Consider the following 22,340-nt stretch of genomic DNA (forward strand, 5'->3'; position numbering starts at 1 on the left):
TCGCCCTCCCCCCTCCCGCCGCCGTCCGAAGGCTGGGGGCGGGGCGGGGAGGCGGGACGTCGTGACGTCATAACACCAACGCGCTGCCCAGTTGTTTTTGTGCTCGAGGCTCCGGGGAAAATCCGCCGGGATCTCTCCGCCTGAGCGCCTCGGCCTTGCGTCCGAGGGGACCCGACGTCCCTCCTGCAAGCTCTGCCCAGGCGCGTCGCGACGGGAGCTGACATTTCCCAGGCGGTTCTGATACCTATATCGGGATTTGGCAGGGGGAGGCGAGGCGGGAGAGACGCAGCCACCCGCGAGGAAGGCAGGCCCCGTCCGGGGAATCTTAGAAACGCTGCGGTCCATCATGAAGTTCCAGTATAAGGAGGACCATCCCTTTGAATATCGGAAAAAGGAAGGAGAAAAAATCCGGAAGAAATATCCGGACAGGGTCCCTGTGAGTGTAACGGGGCACAGGGAGGAGGAGGGGGAGGGGGCTGAGCGGGCTTGGGGGATCGCGGGAGTCGTGGTGCTGCCCTGAGGCGCCGAAGAGGGCTGGAGTCTAGGCTTACTGAGCCCCGAACGCCCTTCACCGCTCGGAGAGCCGTGGAACGCACGCGCTGACTGCCGACCGCGAAAGACGCCTCTCCCGGGGCCCGCTCTCCCCGTCATCTTCGGAGCGGAGCCTCCGTTTGAGTGACTCAGCAGTACTCAGAGGATGTGCAGGTTGAGATGTGTTCAGAATGTGGCCCCTTCGTGAGAGCAGGATCGAGTTGGGGCCATACAGTTGCTTCCCTCACAATCCCAGGGAAATTGTTCTGGAAATAACTTGATGCAGCGAGGTTTGCGGCCATGGGTTTCTGCCTTCGATGCGTCTCCCTTCAGTTGACTTGGGCTCTCGAACACCGGGTTTGGGAGGGATAGATTCAGAAACCAGTGGATCCTTTCTTTTATTCCATGAGAATGAGAAAAGTGTCTTTGTTGGGGGTGGGGGGGGGGAGGGCACGAGACAGGCCTGGCCCAGAAAACAAGGTCACGTTCTCTGCGCCACAGCCCGATTGCCTCATCGTTCTTGGCTCCAGGGGCTTGTGAGGGTGCAGCCAGCCTCCCTCCTGTACTTATTCTATCAGATTGTGCCTGGACACAACAATGAAGGACTGAGGCCTTTTTCTTCCGTCTTGGAAGCTGGTTTCTGTGGTTAAAATTAGTGCCGGCAGTGAGGAGAACAGAAGAAACATTAAGGTAGCTTTCTGCATCCGGGCGCTTTTTTCGTCGCCCCATCCCCCGCCGCTTGCCTGTTTTTTTTTTTTTTTTTAGTAATGTAGGCTGCGCAGCCAGATTGGAAGGCAGAAGACTTTTGAGTGTGGTAGAGGGAACAACCACCGCTGGGTTTTGGAGATGGAGGAGCAGAGGCTGTCAGATTGTACCTTCTATCTTCAGGCAGGGACATTAGGATAAAGATGACGTATTATGTACTGGCAAAGTAATTGTGATTATGTGTTGTCAGTTCTTGACCTGCAGGTACTCTTTGGGACTCTTCTCCAATCCTTACCTAATTTTCATCGTGCTACAGCTACTGGAAGCAACTTGGGCCTTAATGCCTGCAGTAAAACTCCCCTGCAGTCCTTTATAAGGAAGCGAGACTTTAGTAGGTCTGTTCCATTCCCCACGAATTGTACACAAGGGTTTTCAGCTAAAAAGGAGATCTAGCTCTATTACCCACCCAGTAAATGATCCTTCACAAATTGCTTGTTTGGTATCTGGACTTTGGGTGACAGCTTCAAAAGTTTGCCCCGATTGTGGTGGTAGCAAGCCTCCTTTGTCTAATAGTTAAAGATGACAACTAACTTTCATTGGTTGATTGTTTGCTCTGTACTGACAGTATTGCATGTCCTCTGACCTTACTCAGTCTTCACACCTTTATAATCCCATTCTACAGATGAAGGATCTGAAGCACAGAGAAATGACGTATTCCTAAAGGTTTCCTGTGTGGCAGAGCTGAGATTCCAGCTGAGATTCCAACTCTGGTTGTTGGACCTTCCATGCCATATCGTTTCTCAATTTCTAATATAATTCTCTTAATTAAGAATTAAGGAAAATTAATCTCAGAATTAATTAAGGAGGCACTGTGTGACTCACACTATTAGGTATCGGAAATCAAGAAAAAACATTGCAGCCCTAGAAAGGTCAGAGAAGTATGATGCCAGAAAGGTAACCCACTGAGCAAAATGACTACCATTTATTTAGAACAGTATGAGGCTCTGTTCCAGTAGCTCTGCCTAAGCCACAAACTCTGAAAGGTACCTGTTCCTAAATCTAGTTAAAATTCCCGTGTATTTCTTCAAAACCGAGCCCTTGCCATTTCAATCTCTTACATGCATTCACCCAGAGTATTTCAGCTAATCTTCCCTATTCTTTTCCTGCTCATTGTTTGGTGTTAAAAATGTTTGACCTGTGTGATAACTTGTCAGCTCTTAGAATCATCACTCAGGTCTCATGGTTCCTTCAGTTGGTTTTTTTTTTTTTTTATTTTTTTTTTATTTTTTATTTATGATAGTCAGAGAGAGAGAGAGAGAGAGAGGCAGAGACACAGGCAGAGGGAGAAGCAGGCTCCATGCACCGGGAGCCCGACGTGGGATTCGATCCCGGGTCTCCAGGATCGCGCCCTGGGCCAAAGGCAGGCGCTAAACCGCTGCGCCACCCAGGGATCCCCCTTCAGTTGGGTTTTAACCAGTTTATAAGTGTTCCAACTGCTCCTTAGGTGCTCAGCCTGTGACCTTCTTTGTGGTTGTGATGCAGGAAGAAGAGCTCTGCTCTCTGAGTTGTGAGATTTAGTTTTGGGCCGGATCCTTAATCTTGCTGTACTAAAGTGTCCAGTTTACAGAAAAGAGGGTTAGTGTAAGGGATTTCTAAAACCCCTTCCAGCTGGGCCATTGGTATTTACCAAAGCAATCAGGTTCCCTGACTGCTCACGTAACTCGGTTTTAGTTAGGCCCCTCCTTATCTCTTAGCTACCATCCAAAAGAATGGATGTGCTCCTGCCTTGAGAGGAAAGGTTTTCTTTGGATCTTAAAGTATCTGCATAGCTACAGTGTATTGAAAACCTTCAACACTGCAGGAAACTGTTAGGGACAGATTGCCTATTCTTTAAAATTTGTAAAAGCCCTTGTGGAATATTGGCCATATTGCACAGAAATAAAAAACAAGTCGAGAACCAAAGAGGAAAAGCATCTAGTCCAGGGGCCTATGAGTAGAGTTGGGGTTGTTGGAAACCTAAGATATTTTCTGGTAAGCCAAGGCCTTAATGCTTACCCATCCCTCTCCTGTTCATCTCCAAATCCCACCATCCTGTCTGGATATCTTATTTGCAGTATATTTTATTGCCTCTTTTTCTGCTCTCTTTTTGTGGTTTCTGTCACTTCTTACTGATGGGAGCGGCCGGTCTCAGAGTTCCTTTGGGAAACAGTGTTAGGCTCCCTCTCTTTACCTTTGCTTTTTTATTAACCTGATGCCTCCTGTCCATCCTCATTGTTGGGCCTTCACTGGTCTATCCCCGAACTTCTTCTGACTTTTTCTTTTAAATTTCTGATTCACATATTTTTTTTCTGGTTTTCATTTCTAAATTTTTAGAGGGATCATGTCCCTTCAGTCTTCCTGGTTCAGGATTCTTTTTCTCCAGAAACACAAAATAATGTTTTTTACTCCTTTAATGTGTTCCCTTTCATTTAAAAGCTTCAAGCCTCCAAGTCTCTCCTCTTAAATCGTTCCTTATATTAAGATAATTCTTTATAATTTACAAAACATTTTCACATAAAATTTTATGGATTACTCAAAGTTACTGTAGGAGTACCATGACTGTAGAAGATATATTGGAAAGTTTCATCTTCCTATTACTCACTGGAATGCTGTAGTTCAAAGAAGTTAAATGACCTGTTGGAGATCACAAAGTTCCCTGGGATACTTGTCTAGTGTTACTTCTACTTCTGTAACTGTTCTAGATTTTCTTTGTGTTTGATCAAGAATGATTGTATTTTTTTTTTTTTTAAGATTTTATTTATTCCTGAGGCGGGGCAGAGACATAGGCAGAGGGAGAAACAGGCTTCCCACGGGGAGCCTGATGCAGGACTTGATCCCAGGATCCTGGGATCATGAAGCAAAAGTAGATGCTCAACCACTGGGTCACCCTTGTGCCCTATAAAAGATTTTAAATATTTATAATTTCAGTTAAGTTACATAAACTATAAATACTAAGTATATTTTTATAATTATTTCTTAAAGATAAATATGTTGTTTAAATTAATATTTGAAACTTTATGCATAAAGTCTTTAATTTTTATATATCTTTTTTCTTTTTTCTTTTTATTAGAGAAATATATGATCCTTATAAAATTTGATCATAGACATATTTAATGTAGACATTGAAAATACTTATAACGCCAACCAATATTGATAAATAGGTTATCATAAGCGACTTCACGTTACAGGATCTCATACTCTAAGTACTATTCAGTACTTTCTTTGACTTAATAAGACAGTGCCTTGAACATTTTTTTGCAATCATTCTAGAGAAGTTCGACAAAGTACAAAACGTAAATCCCATTTTATCCATAACTTTAATAAATGCCATTCATTAGAAAGAATAAAACCAGTAGGTACGTAGGAGCATCTGAAGAAATGCACAGTCCTTTTGATGCTCTCAGTAAATACCAGGAAGTATAGATCCTATACCTGGTAGGTAACTTGTAATTATTTAAAAATCAAGGTTCTCTTTACTTTTCATCTCATGCCCTCCATTTTCTTCTTATTGCAGTAATAGAACTACAGCCTTACTGAGGAAGATCATGTACCCTTTGGTTTTGTAAGATAAAAGGAAATGAGAAATGGGAACATTTTATTGGGTCTAGATAAACATACTTCAAATATGGCAGTTGTAGGATGTGGAAGGAAAAATACTAGATTAGATTCTGTATTTTTCATTCTCATTCTCCTCCCGCCCAGGTGATTGTGGAGAAGGCTCCTAAAGCCAGGGTGCCCGATCTGGACAAGAGGAAGTACTTGGTGCCCTCTGACCTCACTGGTAATGCTCTTTCCCTCCCTAAATCCTCCCTCTATGGCAGAGCCTCTTTGGTCCCTCCTGTGTGCATGAGCTTGGGCGATTGAGACGAAGTAGAGTTGATGTGGGTAGGATTCTTCAGAGAGTCGGGGGACTCAACCATAGCCAGATGATCTTCCCCATTGCCAGTTCCCTTACGCATTTTCCATCACAATATCTTGTGTGGTTTAGACACAGTGGAATCCACATCGTTGAAAAGCAATGACCAGATGCTAACGTTTTTAAACCACTTAGAATCTGCTTTGTTATTGTGATACCGGTTTATTCCAAAAGGAAAGTCAGAGGGAGGATCACATTTTAGATTTTCAGCTGAATACTTTGTCCTCTCAAGCTACGGTTTTTGGTAATATGTCTTGTAGATATTGTTTGCGATTACAGAGAATATATTAATTCTTCACCTTAGTGATCTTTAATGGAATAACCAGTGGTTACACAAATCACTGGAAAGGTTTTGTAGATGTGTTTGCCTTAGAGTTGTTAGATTTGAATGTCAGCCTTCTAGAACTTCTCAGTATGCTTGGTAGAAGGTACAGCATTGAACCCCACTCATTGCCTGGACTTTGGGATGGGCGACTATGCTGAGATTACTGGAGTCCAGTAGACCTCTCCCCATCACTGGTTTGTCATAAGGTGGGAATGAGGATGGAAGTGCATTTCAGATCCCCTTGGGAGAATGATAAGAGTATTTTGGTCTCGATGTACATAGGATTCCCTCAAAGTCATCCTCAGATTTTGAGTGGATAAGCTAACTGTAAGTTTAAAACTGAGTAAAGAGGGAAATGATTGGAAAATAAGCTTCTTAGTGGCCTGTCTGGGAATATGGAGGCTTATTAGAGTTGCATTTTCTATTTGTACAGCTATAGGACCGTATTTGGTTCTGCTGAGATTTTCTCTAAAGCTGGCACTTTAAGCGGTGGAGCAGGTGCAGCAGATTTTTTTTTTTTTTTCTGGGCCTTCCCCTTCTCATAATTGTTTTCCCTAATTGCCTTCCTTTTCTAAAACCTTCTTCCTTTATCCAGTTGGCCAGTTCTACTTCTTAATCCGGAAGAGGATCCACCTGAGGCCTGAGGATGCCTTATTCTTCTTTGTCAACAACACCATCCCTCCCACTAGTGCTACCATGGGCCAGCTGTATGAGGTAAGTGTTCTGGTCACTACAATACTGTGTAGTCTCGTGTTCTCTAGCCTTTGTTCTGGAGTCTGTTGATAACACACCTGGGAAGTGGGGCAGGAGGTGTTGCTTCCACACACAGCAGTGTAAGGCTCTGGGAGATTAGATGTCACTTGTCCTTTAGGGATTGAGCTGACTACTAGATTCATTCTCTTTGAGCTTTCAGTTTTGCCTTATTCTAGGGTTCTAATCTTGGATCATCTCTATTGAAACAGTAAGAAATTGTTTCTGATTGCAAATTCCAAATAAAATGAAATTTAAAATTATAAGGCAAAGCCTTTAAATTGATTCATTTGTCTTAACAGATAAACTCAGTTGGAGAGAATAATTTGCTGATTTCATTTAGTTTAATTGGTAAGCTGTCAGAATCTAATGAGAAGACTATTGGAAAGGACTTGGTCATGCTCTGTCACCCAATTTTGTGGCTCTATTCTTCCTTAAAGGATTTCACATTGTACTGCCTTCTTATTGTGCTCTGTGAGTTAGTGAATTGTGTAAACTTTCTAACAATCTCTTAATCTTATTTTTATTCCATAGCATATATTTCCTGTTAGTGTATATTCTGGTATTGTATCTGTGTTCCCTTTTGCTAGAATGAGCTTTTTAAAGGGTCATGTTGTTATCCCTGATGTTTGTACGTATCGATACTCTTCTTGAAGATTTTTTGTGAACTCAGAAGTTGAATTCCAGTCACTTCTGTGTATTCTTATTTTTTGGTCAGTGGAGGCTAATGATGCCTTGCAAAACCTGCTTACCTTCTGTGAGGCTCAGAATCCTGAAGATAATGAGTGTGATGTTTCCTCTTGTTTCCTCCCTCAGGACAACCATGAGGAAGACTATTTTCTGTATGTGGCCTACAGTGACGAGAGTGTCTATGGGAAGTGAGTGGTGGAAGCCCAGCAGATGGGAGCACCTGGACTCGGGGGTAGGGGGAGGGGTGTGTGTGGGACTTGGGGAAAGAGAGGGAGGGCTCCCACCGTGGAGGAGACAGAAGGGGAAGACATCTGGAAACACTACACCGCACACACCGTCATCATCTTTTCACATGCTCAATTGATAATTTTTGCTGCTTCCTCGGCCCAGGGAGAAAGCATGTCAGGACAGAGGTGTTGGATTGGCTTTGATAGAGGAATGAAGATGATTTAATGTCACAGCATTTCTGTGAATTAATTTCTGTGTGACTTCACAGAAGAGGCAGGAGGCGGGCAAGATGGGGCCAGAGATGATTGCAGACCACCAGTAACTTCCTGCTCTCCTTCCTCTTCGGGCAGAGGTTCTATTTTTGACATTTGCAGAAGACAGCTAGGGAAAGGGATGAGGATGTTTTAGGACCACGAGTAGTAGATCATTCCTAGGGACCAAAAGAGACCCATTGTAATTAAAGCGCTGTGACCTTGACCTAGCTCCACACCTCCCCATCCCTGTCATAATTCCACTTACAGACACCACAGCACCACCTAGTGGTGCGGATAGCCATTAGGCAGACATTTAGATGGAGCGTTCTCACCACTGGAATCCAGGGGCCAGGCATGAAGGATGGTTTGGCTATTAAGATCGTTTTGGTAGCATTAAACTGGAATTGACTATGTTGAGCATCTCTGTCTAACCTGCTCTCTCTCTGGTGCCCCTTATCCCACAACCTCAGAGAGGACAACCATTTCCCATTATGGGCTAAAACCTCCTTCAGCATTTCCCAAACTTTGCTCCATGTGTAGGGACAGAGATGTCCTATGTATGGAAGGGGGGCAGGTATGAGGTAAGACAGCTTGTCTGTACCTCTGCCTCAGACAGGATTCTTGTTCCCTTGTTCCCGTCTCTTCAGTCCCAGGCACACAGATCTGCTAAGTGATGGCCAGCTGCCTCCTGACTTAGGTTTCCATGTAGTGCAGCTGCTAGTTAGACAAGTGTGAGGGAATGACTTAATACTAAATGGGGATTCTACGGATTCTGATTATTTTCACTTTTGGGGTTATGTGGGTGGGGGCGGGGAGCAGGAATCGCACTCAGACGTGACATTTCAGTTCATCTCTGCTAATGAAAAGGGTCCTTCCTGTGGGAGAAATCTGTGTCCGTTTTGTCAGCTGCAGATTCTTGTGTAATGAAGTTTATGCTGTCAGGCCAAGGAAATAAAATAATTGCATACCTTGAAAACCAACCATGAGTTCAGAAATGTTGCTTTTATTGACTGTACTGTAGAATAGGTGGTGTGTGGACTCTGAGCAGAAAACTGAGTGAGGGTGGCTGTTAGAAATGGATGCTCACGTATGTCAGATGTATAGAGGTTTAAGTAAACCTCTTTACTTACCACGAGTTGTTATTCAAAGGTGAGCGTGGTGGGGTAGCATGCCTGTTGTGTTGGTGATACGTGTGTGATTTTCTGCTCCACAGATAAATGCTTTGTCATTGGTTTGTGTGTTTCTCAAAGCTGAAGATGGAACACTGCCTGGGTGAGACTATAAGGGGTAAGGCGGGGGTGTAGTTATTAAAAATGCAGATGTCTGGGTTTCATCCTACATGTAGCTGAGTCAATCTCAGCGTAGGTGTCTGTGGTGTTAACCAGCTCCTCCTGATTCTGCTGCATGCCGAAGGTGGAGAGGCATTGCTCTCAATACCTGGTTTTGTTTTGAGTGCCAACCAAACCTATTCTGTCTGCCACATTGTGGTTGGTGTGAGGCCACCATCTCCCAGAGCAGCAACTGGCACATACGTAAGGCTCCTGAGGTCAGAACAAGCTTGGTGTCTTCTGACCATATGAGAGTTTTTCATTCATTCATTTGGAAGCAAAATGTGGATGGGCAGTGGGGGGGGGCGGGGTTTACAGGTTATAAGATGATAAAAAAACAAAGTAGTGGAAACTCCTTTTTTGACCTTAAAAGTCATCTCTAATTCTCTTTAATCTCTTGCAGCTGTGTGTCCAAGTGGAATCTACCTTTGTAGACTTTTATGGACTATATGACAGTCACCAGACAGACAGAAACAGGTAGTTACAAAAGATGGCAAGATTTCACCCACCACCAAACCATGTCCAGTGTGTACTGGTTGAGAAAGTTAGGTCAGGATTCAGAGGAAAGGAAGAAGTCCAAGCCCGGCAAACACAACATGCAGAGAATTATGGGAGACTCTAAGGAATTTGGATTTTGACAAAAAAGACTTAAAAATGGACACCTGTCACTACCGACAGAAAAACATTGGGGCATTGTCTCTGCCAAAGTCAAATGGAAGCTAATATTTGAATTAAGATACAAACTATATTGTGAAACTAAAAGACTTAACCCACTAGATAGGAATGAGATTCAGTGATTGTTTAAAAGCAAACAAATACATGGCAGATCCCAGGTCTCTATACAAATTGGAAACCGTCCCTGTAGTGAGTGCAGGAGACCCGAGCCATTGCTAAACCAAAGTAGTAGTTACGTTTGGAGGTTCTCCCTGAGGCAGCCTTTTATGCCAGTCCTCCCTATCTCTGGATATTCCTGGTAGGAAAAATTGCTCCTTGCGTGGGACATTTCATGCCATTTTAGACCAGCCCTCTTCTAATTTTATAGGTCCATAAAGCTGAATAACTTAGCTAAGTGCAGAGCCAGACCAGATATTTGAGTGCTGTGTCTGATGCTCTTTTGTGAACCATATCTCTCAAGTGTGTCTTCTGGTTTCCTGCTAGGGAAGCTTTAAAGCTGCTCTGTGTCATCAGGCAGTTGTGTCAGTCTTGAACTCTATAAACACTTTTGGAAACGCCTTTTCATTAACCTTGGCCTTATGTCCCAGGTAAGATCGACTTACCTGATACTTTCTTCTGGAGACCGAGGTTGAATGATGTGTCAAAAAGCCCATTCTTAAAAAAAAAAAAAAAAAAAAAAAAAAAAAAAGCCCATTCTTCCCTTGGAGTCCAGTATGCCTCAGTAGCAGAGATGAGTGAGTCCTTTGCTATATTTTGGTAGAAAGATCTCAAATACTAGCATGTCATATGAGCCTAGATCTATTTTCCCTAGGATAGCCTTGAATCATTCCTATTGTCCTGATTGATACATTAATGATTTCTTATTTCACTGTCACAAGTTTCCCAGTGAACAAAACATATGGTGCTACTCCTTATACTAAGAAAAAAAGAAAGAAAGAAAGAGAAAGAAAGAAAGAAAGAAAGAAAGAAAGAAAGAAAGAAAGAAAGAAAGAAAGAAAGAAAGGAAAGAAAGAAAGAAAGAAAGTTTCTTCCCACTCTATCAAGAAAAAGAACGCCTGTGCCATCCAGACACATCACGCCCCAGTACAGCTCTTCTTACTCTGTGCGGGTAATGACTAGAAAAAAATGCCACTTCGGAATGGCAGACTGTACTGCTTTATTCTGTTTTTCTTTTTTTTTCCTTCCTCAGTGCAGAATTGTTCTCTTCCTTTAAAGCACTGTGCACTTAAAAGCATAGTGGTAACTAGGCAAGCAGGTGCGCTGCCTGGCGCCACTCCAGGCTGTGCTGCTATGGCTCAGTATGAACAGTGCTCCCCAAAGTGGGTGGCACAGCTCTCTGGCTGTTTCAGTGACCTTCGAACACAGTATTAAGGATTGCTAGTTGCTATGGAAATGTTACATTCATTAAGCAGTTTTACATTGTGTTTTTATCATTAAGCAAATGGAGGTATAGTATGATTTTGCCGTTTTACGTCTGGGCCTGGGGCATACATGTACACTTGCCCATGGATACAGTGCCAAGTCAGTTGGAAAGAACAAATTCAGTCACTTGTGGAAAATAAACAGGTTGATAAATTGATTCCATCCAGTATTTACAGAACTTAATCAACTATTCATTGCTGTGTTTTCTTTTGAATCTTTTTTACTCAGATTTGAACAAGCTCCAAACATTCATCATTGTTTTTTTTTTCCCCCCTGCATGAAACCACCAATTATTTACAGAAACTGGCCCATTTTGGCCTGGGGTGGCTCTATTCAGTACAACCCTGAGTAACCAAGTATTTCTTTCCTATTCCTTGCCTGCCACCCACCTCCGCACCCGCCCCTCTGTTTACCTGGGTATTACTGTGTTACTGTGTTCGGTTTCATCAGCTTTAGCCTTTGGCACACTGTCCTGTGGGTGACTCGGGGCTGTGGAGTAGGTTTTTCTCAGCTACTTTGGTACATGCTTAAAACAAGAACAACAAAAACCTAGAAGCACAAACATAGCACTAGTACTTTCTCAAAGACTGAGAGGCTGTCGTGATGCCAGCCTGATTGCCCTGTTTTGACACGGCATTTTGTCCCACTTTCCATTATTATAGTTATGGGCACTTCGGTACTTTCTAAATACATATTTAAAGTAGCAGGAAGTGATCACCCCTAGAAGTCATCAGATGACTATTCAATGTGCCATTGTTTCAACACTAACAAAAGACCTAAGTTATTCTGGCATGTGTCCAACAGCATGTTGAACCATTTATTTTGACACTTTTGTTCTCAACCTGGCAAGATGTTTCTCTAAGATCTTTATGACTTTAGTTGAGAGATACTTAAGCACCTAAAACTTTAATAAAGTGACCTTGAGATGGGTACAGGGTTGAAGTGCATTTTCTATCTTTGCAATTCTATGTAGGTTTGAAGTTAACATTGATTATTCAGTGAGGGGTGCTTGGGGGACTCAGTCAGTTCAAGTGTTTGGCTTTGGCTCAGGTCATGATCCTGGAATCCCGGGATTGAGCCCCGTGTTGGATAAAAAGTCATTCAGTGAAAGCATGCTGATTACCTCTTGCTTGGTGTTCAGAGGCTAAAAGTAACAGCTGTATTTTAGGGGTTGGCATTAGCTAAGTATCTCCCCGTCTTTGCTGTCATCTCAGGACCACTGTAAGCACCCTCTTAAGTATTTCAATAACCTGTATCCACTCCTCACTCCTCTCCCTCATTCCTACCATGCTTGTCTTCTTCACTTAGTACAGATCACCTTTTTTGTTTCTCTTAGGATTTATTTATTTATTTGAGAGAGAGCGAGTGAAGGGGCAGAGGGTGAGGGAGAAACTCCAAGCAGACTCTGCACTCACCGTGGAACCCATGTAGAGCTTGATCTCATGATCCTGAGTTCATGATTTGAGCCCAAACCAGGAGGCTGAGGCTTAACTGACTGAACCATCCAGGTGCCCCAGCACAGATCACCTTCTAACCATGCTTTTTTTTTTTTTTTTTTTTTTTAAATCTCACTGGGTAGTAACTTCCACAGAGGCAGAAATTTTGTTTGCTGATTTACATAAAGTGGTCCAAACTGTGCCTGACCTATATAGTTCATGATCAAAAATAATGAAAGAATAATAGCTTCTGATAGGACAGGAGGTTTTGGTTCCAGGACTAGGTAATTTTGTTAAGAATCAAATTATAAAAAACAAACACCTAATTATCCATAAAAGCACAAATTAGAGAAAGGCCACTCAAGGGGCCCTTGGAGTTTACCAGAGGCAGGAAGTAGGGCTTGAATCTCAGTGCTGCCACTCCACTAGCTCTGTGACAGGCCAGTTTGTCTTCTCTGGAAATGAAATTCTGATTTCCTTTTCTCTCAGATACTGTCATAATTACATCTTAGGTTGTGAACATTAAATAGATCCTTTGCAAACCACTAAATAGTAGCGTTGCCTATTCAGAGTACATTTTATTTAAAACGACGACCGGCTAGCTGCCGGAACAATCTAGGTTGTCATTGTTTTATTGACATTCACTGACAATTGCAGGATGTGGCATGAGTCAGGGAAAAATGAAGCAGCCTGTATCTGGCTGGTTGCCTGCTGAAAAGAAGACAGCTCCGAGACCTGGGAAATGCAGCAGAGAGGGTTTTCTCCCGCTTCCGTTAAAGCCTCCTGGAGGTCTGACTTTCTCCTCCATTTATCCTCAGTACTGTTGGTAAAACGCAGATAGAGTAGCTAGATCAATTTTTCAAGCTTGGAATCTATACCATGAATCTTTACGCTTTTTTTTTTAATTTTTTTTTTTTTTGTGAAATAATCATGAAATATCCAGACAAACATTCAAGATGGCATACACAAATTAACACTAACTCCCATTCATCAGTTTTTCTGCCACCCAAATAGGACCGTAAAACGCGGCCTTCCAAGGAGGATGCCCTTGGCACTGGTGTTCTGCAGCCAGAAGAGCTGTGTCGGGCACCAGAAGCGCTTCCTTCTTCCCGAGTGCAGCCCGAAGCTCTAACACACGAGTTCCGGGATGGCAAGTTAGATATCTTTTCTCTTTGTCTTCTTTTGTCTCTTTAGAGTCTTCTTTGGAATCCCCAAATGGCAAATCCCTCTAGAACCCACACTTCTTAAAATGAGTGGGCAAGAAGGAGCGTTAAAGGTCAGAAGGAGGGGAAGATCAAACGTGGCCACCCAAAATAAAGACTAGCTTTTCCTGCCCTACTTGCAATTCTGCATGAATATGCCAGTGACTTTAATGTCTCTGAATTTCAATTTCCTTATCAGTAAATTAAAAATTATGATGCCTGCCTCTCAGAATGAGTTTTGTACATGGCTCTATACTGTTACTAAAGTGCTGTCTCTCTTACCTTCAGTTGTTTCTCTCCTGAAGACCTGGGTCATGTTTAGTACGTCTTTGTTATCTCAGTGTATGGCTCTAACATTTTTGTTGAATTTGGAATAACTGCAGTATAAGACAGCTATAAAGACTGAAGCAGATTGGGCATTTTTCATATATTTTTAAAATATTTTATGTATTCATGAGAAACTGAGAGACACAGAGGGGCAGAGACATAGGCAGAGGGAGAAGCAGGCTCCATGCAGGGAGCCCGATGTGGAACTCCAGGATCAGGCCCTGAGCTGAGGGCGGATATTCAACCAGTGAGCCATCCAGGGGTCCCATTTTTCATGTCTTAAATATTAAATAAAAACCTTAGAATTCTCTAGCTAGCAGGTGAGGCATCCTTGGAAAAAAATTAAACCTTCAAAGCCAACTTGAACAAAGTATAACTTGGTAAGTTCGTTTTACTGGCTTCTCTCTCCAGCCTCAGCTAGAGTTACTCTGCCCCTTCTGATCTATGCTGTAGCTTCTTCAGTGGCTCACTTAGTTCCTCAAAATCACCATCATCCTCATAAACTCAAGACCTTCTAAGGATTTATCTAGAATATTTATCTCTTTATATTAGATTTCTCTAGAGAAACAGAATAGGACTATATAGAGATATATAATTATTTCTTTATAAGATCTTTAAGTACTTGATCCTACTTGTCTTCATAATTCATCCCTCAAACAAACATGAATGGTCAAAATATTAGCCATGGTTTTAGCATCTGGTTTTACTTCTATTTGAAGCATAAAATTAGAAATTCACTTATTTGGCAAGAGGAAATATATTGGGAAAACCCAATATGAGGAGGGTGGGGAGAGTAGCATTTGCAATAGTGCAGACAGAAGTTTGTCTTGATCTGCATTTCCTCTAAGAACTCTGGAGAAGGTGCTTGGCTTTTTCTGGTGAGACGCATCTACAAGCATTTTTCTCAGGGATCCAATCCCCTCAACTACAGCCCTGAAGGACACTTGTGTGTCCTGCAGGCAGTGCTGACCTAACACTAATCTGCTTTGGACCACAGCATGACATTCAGCAGAGAGAGCAGCAGGAAGAGATTTTCTTAATTTTTTTTTTTTTTTAAGCTCCTGAAAATAGCTGCAGGATTCTCATCAGCAAGGCTCATCTAGGCCCTTTGTGGCAAAAGACAGAAATGGTGCCCAGGCCTCTGGGCAGGGCCTCTGCCCTCACCTTTTGACCAGCAGAGCTGCATCTGTTCCACTCCAGGTTGCCTGGGATGCCTGCATCACAGGAGAATAATGGGTACTCAAATTAGCAAATCACCTGGATGGAGCCTTTGGCTTCACCTTTTCTTTTATTGGCTGTTGATTTTTCTCAGCTGAAGATTTGAGCATGCTGATTCCACCCAACCCACTATACCACTAAGATAATAAATACAAACATAATATTTACCTTTTACAAATCTAAAATTCCAATTCCTTATTAACCCTTAAGACAAACTCATGGAGTCATCATCCACATTTTACAGATAAAGGAACACTGTCAGAGGGTTTATGACCAATGAGTCTGGGTTAGGAAAGCATGTTCACCTTCCTGAGTCTTCTATGTCTCTGTTTTCTCATCTATTAATTACAAGTAATGCCACTTGCAGCTGTGGGTGGTGATCAAAAGAGGTAAAACTTCAAAGTTCTTGACTCTACTGGATAGATGTTTTCTTCCTTTCTAATGTTTAATGAGGGAAATTGTTCAGAGAGTAAAATGTTTATGCATGGTTTTATTCCTAGTAATTGACTAGAGTTGGAATTCCCATCCAGGTCTTGTAATTTCAAATACCATGCATTTTCCCACATATTGATATACAGGGGTGGGGCATACTTCCTTCCTACAGATGTGTTAGGAGGATGAGAGAAAAATTCTAAGAACAAGGAGAAGATACACAAAAAAGCCATCAACCTCCAAAAGGGGGTTGGTTTGACTAGTATTTCTAGAATTTAAGAGTATATCATAATCACATAGAAGCCTGGTTAAAATCCTTTTTTGGGGCCTCACCATGAGTTTCTGATTACATAAATCTAGAGTGGGGCTAGAATTTGCATTGCTTTTTTTTATTTTTTTTAATTTTTATTTATTTATGATAGAGAGAGAGAGAGAGAGAGGCAGAGACATAGGCAGAGGGAGAAGCAGGCTCCATGCACCGGGAGCTCCATGTGGGATTCAATCCCGGGTCTCCAGGATCGCGCCCTGGGCCAAAGGCAGGCGCCAAACCGCTGTGCCACCCAGGGATCCCCTAGAATTTGCATTTCTATAAGAACTTTCAGGTGATGCTGATGCTACTGGTCCAAGGACCACACTTTGGAAACCATTGTAGTAGAAATCAAAAATAAAAACGTCCCTTACCTAGAGCACACTTCCAAGCCCTTGGTGAATTAGCAAATTGCAATATGGCTAAGCAATGCTTCTCTGAGATGCATAAAACTACCTGCATTGGATTTGTCTGGATTGCTTGTTAAATACAGAAGATTTCTACTCATTACTCCAATTTCTGAGGAGTAAATACAGAAAACTGCATTTTTTTTTAAAAACGATCTTATTTATTTATTAATGAGAGATACAGAGAGAGAGAGAGGCAGAGACACAGGCAGAGAGAGGCAGAGAGAGAGAAGCAGTCTCCATGCAGGGAACCTGACGTGGGACTGGATCCTGAGTCTCCAGGATCACACCCTGGGCTGAAGGCAGGCACCAAACTGCTGAGCCACCCAGGCATCCCAGAAAACTGCATTTTAAACAACGTTTTATGTATACAGATGGAATCTCAGGAACCATTAGGTAAAGTGTCACACTTGCCAGAGAAAGAGAAATTCACAATTAGTGTAGTAATGTCCAAATACAATGTATCTAGGCCCCAAAAGCAATGAAGACCAAGAGACTCATTTGGGATACTTTATTTGTAGAACAGATTTATTGGAGTCTATCCAAGGGAGTTTAAAAAAAATTATATTTTGGGTTCCTTTTCATCTTCTAATAATTTTTAAAAACTTAGATGATATTATGTGTTACAATCTGCAGGAATGTAGGAGGTTTTGTTTGTATATGGTTGAACAAAATTACCTGGGGCTTTATAACCACGTTGAATTGAAATCACCATCCATCCTACTGAATGGGGTTAAGAGACATGGTGGTGTTTCCATTTCTGGCTACAAATTAGCATAAGTGGCAAGCTTTTAGAAACCACTGATAACAGGGCCCCACTTCAGCATCACTGCTGGGAAGGACAGGGTGAGGGTCAAAGCATTTTTTTTACAGACCCCTAGGGTTGTGAATTCATTTGGCTGCTCTTGTTGAACAACCCATCAGTATCATTTCTGCAACTAGGAACTTCTCTCCTGAATTTGCTTAGTTTTTCTTCTATGCAACAGAATAATTCTTGTCAGATCCAGTTTTCCTTTTTTAACTCTTGCAGTGCTGCAAACCCTAAGACAATTTTAGTTATTGAATTTGTTTTATGCTACAGACGAATTGAGATAACATGAGGATTCATGCACATCTTTAAGAAAATAAGCCACCTGTCGTCAGTCAGCAGTTGTTTTGATGCTATTTTGATTTGACTGAAAGATTTTGATGAACTAACTTGCAAGGTATCCTGATCCCCCAATTCTTACCACAGCTAGGCAGTCTAGTTTCTGAAACAATCATGTTCATCACACTTATGGCCACAAGGTGGCAGGCCAGACCCACTTAGTAACTTCAATTGCCAAAGGTTGAGACTATCATTTTCCCATTTGTCACTAATAAAAATAGTGTGACACATTTCTGTAATCAAAAGCCACATAATCTTAGGACTAGATGAAAATATGAGAAATCATATTGTTCATTTATTTTCAGTTTTTTTTTTCTTAATCTTGTCCCAGAGGAAGGAGTTGCTTTACACATTTTTTGTTATTCTAACTTTGGTGTCTTTTTCAGAATCTAGATAGATACTAACACTCTTATCAAACACATAGAAATGTGTTTGCTGAAAAAATTAACAGTAGTATATATCTAAGAACTCAGTTGCTGAAGGAAATAGAGGCCTAGTTAAAAGGAAATTATGTAACATAAATCTGTTCTCTCATTTATTTGAGCTACCTAAGGGGCAGAAATAAGGGGAAGATCAAATACTTATAAGCAGGAAAAAGCAATATAGTGCTTTGGTACATCTCTGATTTTTACACCTCTGAAAGTATTTGCCTCTGTAGAACGTGAAGTTTTATTTGTAGACTATTGTGGTAATTCAAAAAGCAAGTGCTAATGATAAGTTCTTTTAAATATCTCAAATTGATTTTGCTCTCATTTCCTCCACTTATAGAGGCTTAGAAGCTAATGAGGAACTTCCTCATGCTAAGGTGGCTAGCAGAGGGTGAAGAAGGATAAGTAGGAAAAGGAAAAATAAATAAAACACCATTAGTCTCTTTTTTCCAAATGTGCTCTACTCGTTTGTTTAGAGATTAAGCTTTCATATAAGGATAAAAAGACCAGAGCCACATTTCGGTATTGCTTTAAAATAGAAAAAAAGGTGAATGACATAAAAATTAAAAAGCAAAAAGACTTCTGTAGCTACAAAATATAAATCTAAGTAATGTTGTTTATAAATCTAAAGAGACTGCAAATATACAGCCCTCTGCTTATCTGTCCAACAGCAACAGCATGCATCATATGTCAATTGCCCTCACTAGTTAATCTAAACCACACTGGTCTCACACCTGTTTCTGGAACTATACTAAGCAATTTTCTGACTCAGGGCTCTGCATATGCTAAGTATGTTTTGCTAAGTTACTTCTCCCTTAGCTCTCTGTAAGGCCACTCACCCTTACATTTTGTCTTAACTTAAATATTATAGTCTCTGATCACCCAATTAATGATTCTTCCCTCCACTATTGCTCTGAATCTCAAACCCCTTTTTGTTAATTTATAACATTTATTGGAACTTGTATTTTTTCTTTGTCTTTTGCTTAGATTTTGTAATTTCTTTACTTTAGAAAAAGAGAGTGAGGAAGGGGAGGATCGGTGTGTGTGGGGGGACACAAGCAGTCTCCTGTCTGAGCAGGGAGTCCGACTCGGGGCTTGATCCCAGGACCCTGAGATCATGACCTGAGCTGAAACCAAGAATTGGATGCTTAACTGATTGAGCCACCCAGGCACTCCTGTAATTTCTTTCATTAGGAATAATATAATCTTACTGAAGACAGAGACCATGTCTGTTTTTCATTTTTATATTTTGTCACTTGAATATTTCATTTGTGCTTACTATGTGTCAGGTACTTTGCCATTAAACAAGCAGTAAATATTAAATAAGTAACTGTCTCTTTAGAAGGACTGTCCCCTTTTAAAATTTTCTGTATTGGGATGGAGAAGCAAATAGTAAGAGTTTACACTCTTGAATTTAACCTAAGCAGATAATTTCACTTGAATCTCAATGAGAAATTTGATAGATATGTCTCTTAAATAAAATGCATATATAAAAAAGGGAACAATTAATTGACCTAATGACTTATTTATGTGAAACACAAACCACAGAGCCAGATACATCTCAACCTAAAACCAAAATAATCTAGCATACAACACTAGTTTAACCAATATAGTGATGAGTTGAAATTTGGTGAAAAGAGGCAGAGTCAGTCCATTTGGGATCAAAATCAGGGTGATTTTCCAAACTTGATGTATGATTATAGTGATCTGTCCTTTCATTACAGTTGTAAGAATCTCATCTGACAAAGGATAACAATTAGTGGTTTGAAAATCACATTTGTGGTCTCCAGGCCCGAGATCTTTCCAGTTCATCCACCTGCTCAGGCCTTCGAAACTTTGAAAGTGAGTCTCGGGCACTCAAATATTGCTAAGTTGTTCAAGAAGCCCAAGAATTTCAGAATGCCTGAGTAGACAGACTAGCCTTTGCCAGAGTTTTTCCTTTTATCATATTCCTGTTGTTTTTGCTGTAGTTTGTCATGTTTAGCATAATTCAACAAAATCCAAAGGTATGTATTTATTAGCATGCACTTAAAGTCGGCTGCTTGTGGGCCAATGACCAAGGAATACAGAACAGCTAAAATATTCAAAGAATGTCTCTTATATAGCAGGCAAGCTTGGTACCAAAAAGGGGCACCTATGTAACTGATCTCTAGGCATATGAGTTCTAAGAACCCCAGATACTATGAAGATAACTGCAGAATAGTTTTCTCTATCTAGGCAAAAGAGTCTAAAAGTATGACCTGCTCTCTGGGGGTGATAACAGTTCAGCTCCACCACTTCTTGTCTATTTGGTAGTGGATCATGGGTTCTGTTGTTGATACTCTCTATCCTTCTAGTATTTTACTGTAATACAACTTGTGTAATAAAGATTTTATTTTAATTTTGTCAATTCTAAGTGAGTTAATTTGCTTCCACTAAAATTGTGAGATCACATAGTCAGGTAAGCAATATACTGTGGGTGTTCTTGTTCATCATTTATCCATCTTGGAAAGTGACCATGGAGGCTCTGTGAGTTAACATCAAGTATGGGCGTGCAATTAGACACCCTGATCCAAGGCTCTAGAGTAGTAATTATACAATCAGAGAGAAGTATTTAGGTGCTGAGGGGTCTGCCAGCTGAGCCCATCCTCTTCTGTGGTGACCACGACTGGTATAGTTGAGCTTTACTTACAAAAGTTCCAAAGCCAGACTGCTTGTGTTCAAATCCCAGCTCCTCCAATTACTACTTGTAAAACTTTGGGGAAAATATACATGATCTTTGAATTTAGGTGTTCCAACTGACCAATGAGGATAATTAGAGCATCTACTTCATAGAGTGATTATGCAGGTTAAATATTTTACTAAATGAAAAGTGTTTGTCACTTGGAAAAAAGCCACAATAAATATCACTTTTTATATTATATATTCCACTTTTAACTGAGTCTTTTTGCTGTATCTTCTCTTTCTTAAAACATTCTGCCTGCTGCTGAAATTTTTGCTTTGCTTCAACATTGTAATTTGCTTTGGAAGAAAATTACCAAGGATGAAGCTTCAAGGTATTCTGGGATGCTCATTTCTACTTTCTGAGTGTCTTTTTCTCCTTATGATTATTTCTCAGTTTCATGTCATAATCCTGTTGTGTACTATGACTTGCTTAGCAAAGTAGTCTTTCAAATGTGTTCTCTGTACCCAGTGACCATTGGAGAAAATTGTATTTTTGTTTAACTTTCTCTTGTGGAAAAAAAAAAATATATATATATATATATATATTAGAGAGAGAGCATGGGGGCGCTCTAAGGAGTGGGGAGAGGCAGAGGCCTATAGTCTGAAAGGGTGACCATCTTGCAACCTTTAGTCAAATGGAAGCAATGAGAAAATGGAAGAAAAGTGATGATGTTAATTCCTTGTTCAACTCTCCATTTTGATATGTCCTCTAAAGTATTGATGATCATATTTGCAGTTGCATTTGGAGTGTAAATGCTGTGCTGATCTTCTTATTCTACTAGTGTAGAATAAGTTTATAATTTTATGTTTTATGGTGATGTTAACAAAATTATCCATAAATATTAACTTATGACACAAAGTCATTTTCACTACCCCCAAGTGAAAATGGACATAAAGAAGAAAATACTTTCAATCTCTCCTCTCACAAACTAACCATAACTATCCACTCCACTATCTAGTGGATAATGAATCATTTACTCACAATCACATGAAGGATATGGAACAATGTGTGAGATCTGGGTGCTATTATTCTCTTTATCAGTGCCTAACACTATCTAGTAACAATGTTAGGGAATGAGACATCTCCCTAGGAGAAGAGATGTGCCCATATAGATGCTATGATGTGGAACACTGGTCTGATTAGGAATTCCCATTGGAAGAGATTTTATAAACCAGACTTGAGAACATGATTTCAAAATACAATGTTTCTGTGTTTATTTTGATAAACATTTGAGTCACTAATAAATGTCTGTAAGCATGTGGGGCTAAAATAAGGTGTTAATACCTCATGCAAGAGCTTCAAAGAGCTCTCCTACTGCTGTGGCTCCCTGCAGCATGCAGTAGAAAACCACTGCTCTGGGCGAGATGTTGGTGGGCTTCAGTTTTCTCACACTGAAAGAGCCAAAGAATAGTGGCAAATAAGTCACTTCTTGGTGGCCAAAAGCTCAGGCAGTTTACTAAGGATCAGGGAAATGGTTCTGATAAGGGAAAATTTCTGAGTCATAAAATTTTGTAGTCTATGATTTTGCTGTTAAAACTTGAGCATAAAAGAAAAAAAAAGACATGCAAATGCCTGAAAAAAAGATAAGGGAACAACTTCAGGACTGAAAACTAGAAATTAATTATTCAATTAATAATTACCCATCAGGCTCAAGAACTAAGAAATCAGCATTTGTAACAAATCCACCCATGTACTATCACTGAGTTTATGAAGTTTCGAGCCCAAGAAACCAGAGACAAAGCCAGAAATAAAGATGATACAAAAGGACTGATTACCAAGAAACTCAATTGAAGGAACCCATGCTCTTTCAATGAAGTTTTAATCTCATCGATTTAATTGAAATATAACCTCTAGTGATAGTTAATATTG

General features: G+C 40.8%; 1 protein-coding gene across 1 annotated transcript; it reads left to right on the forward strand.

The window, feature by feature from the left end:
* Nucleotides 1-79: 79 nt before the first annotated feature.
* On the forward strand, nucleotides 80-8,418 carry GABARAPL1 (GABA type A receptor associated protein like 1). Its single transcript, XM_055336776.1, has 4 exons — nucleotides 80-436; nucleotides 4,978-5,056; nucleotides 6,112-6,230; nucleotides 7,083-8,418. The coding sequence occupies exons 1-4, from the start codon at nucleotides 347-349 to the stop codon at nucleotides 7,146-7,148; spliced, it is 354 nt and encodes a 117-aa protein (XP_055192751.1). The 5' UTR covers nucleotides 80-346; the 3' UTR covers nucleotides 7,149-8,418.
* Nucleotides 8,419-22,340: the final 13,922 nt, after the last annotated feature.

The sequence above is a fragment of the Nyctereutes procyonoides genome, unplaced genomic scaffold (assembly GCF_905146905.1).
Source record: "Nyctereutes procyonoides isolate TBG_1078 unplaced genomic scaffold, NYPRO_anot_genome, whole genome shotgun sequence".
Taxonomy (NCBI): Eukaryota; Metazoa; Chordata; class Mammalia; order Carnivora; family Canidae; genus Nyctereutes; species Nyctereutes procyonoides.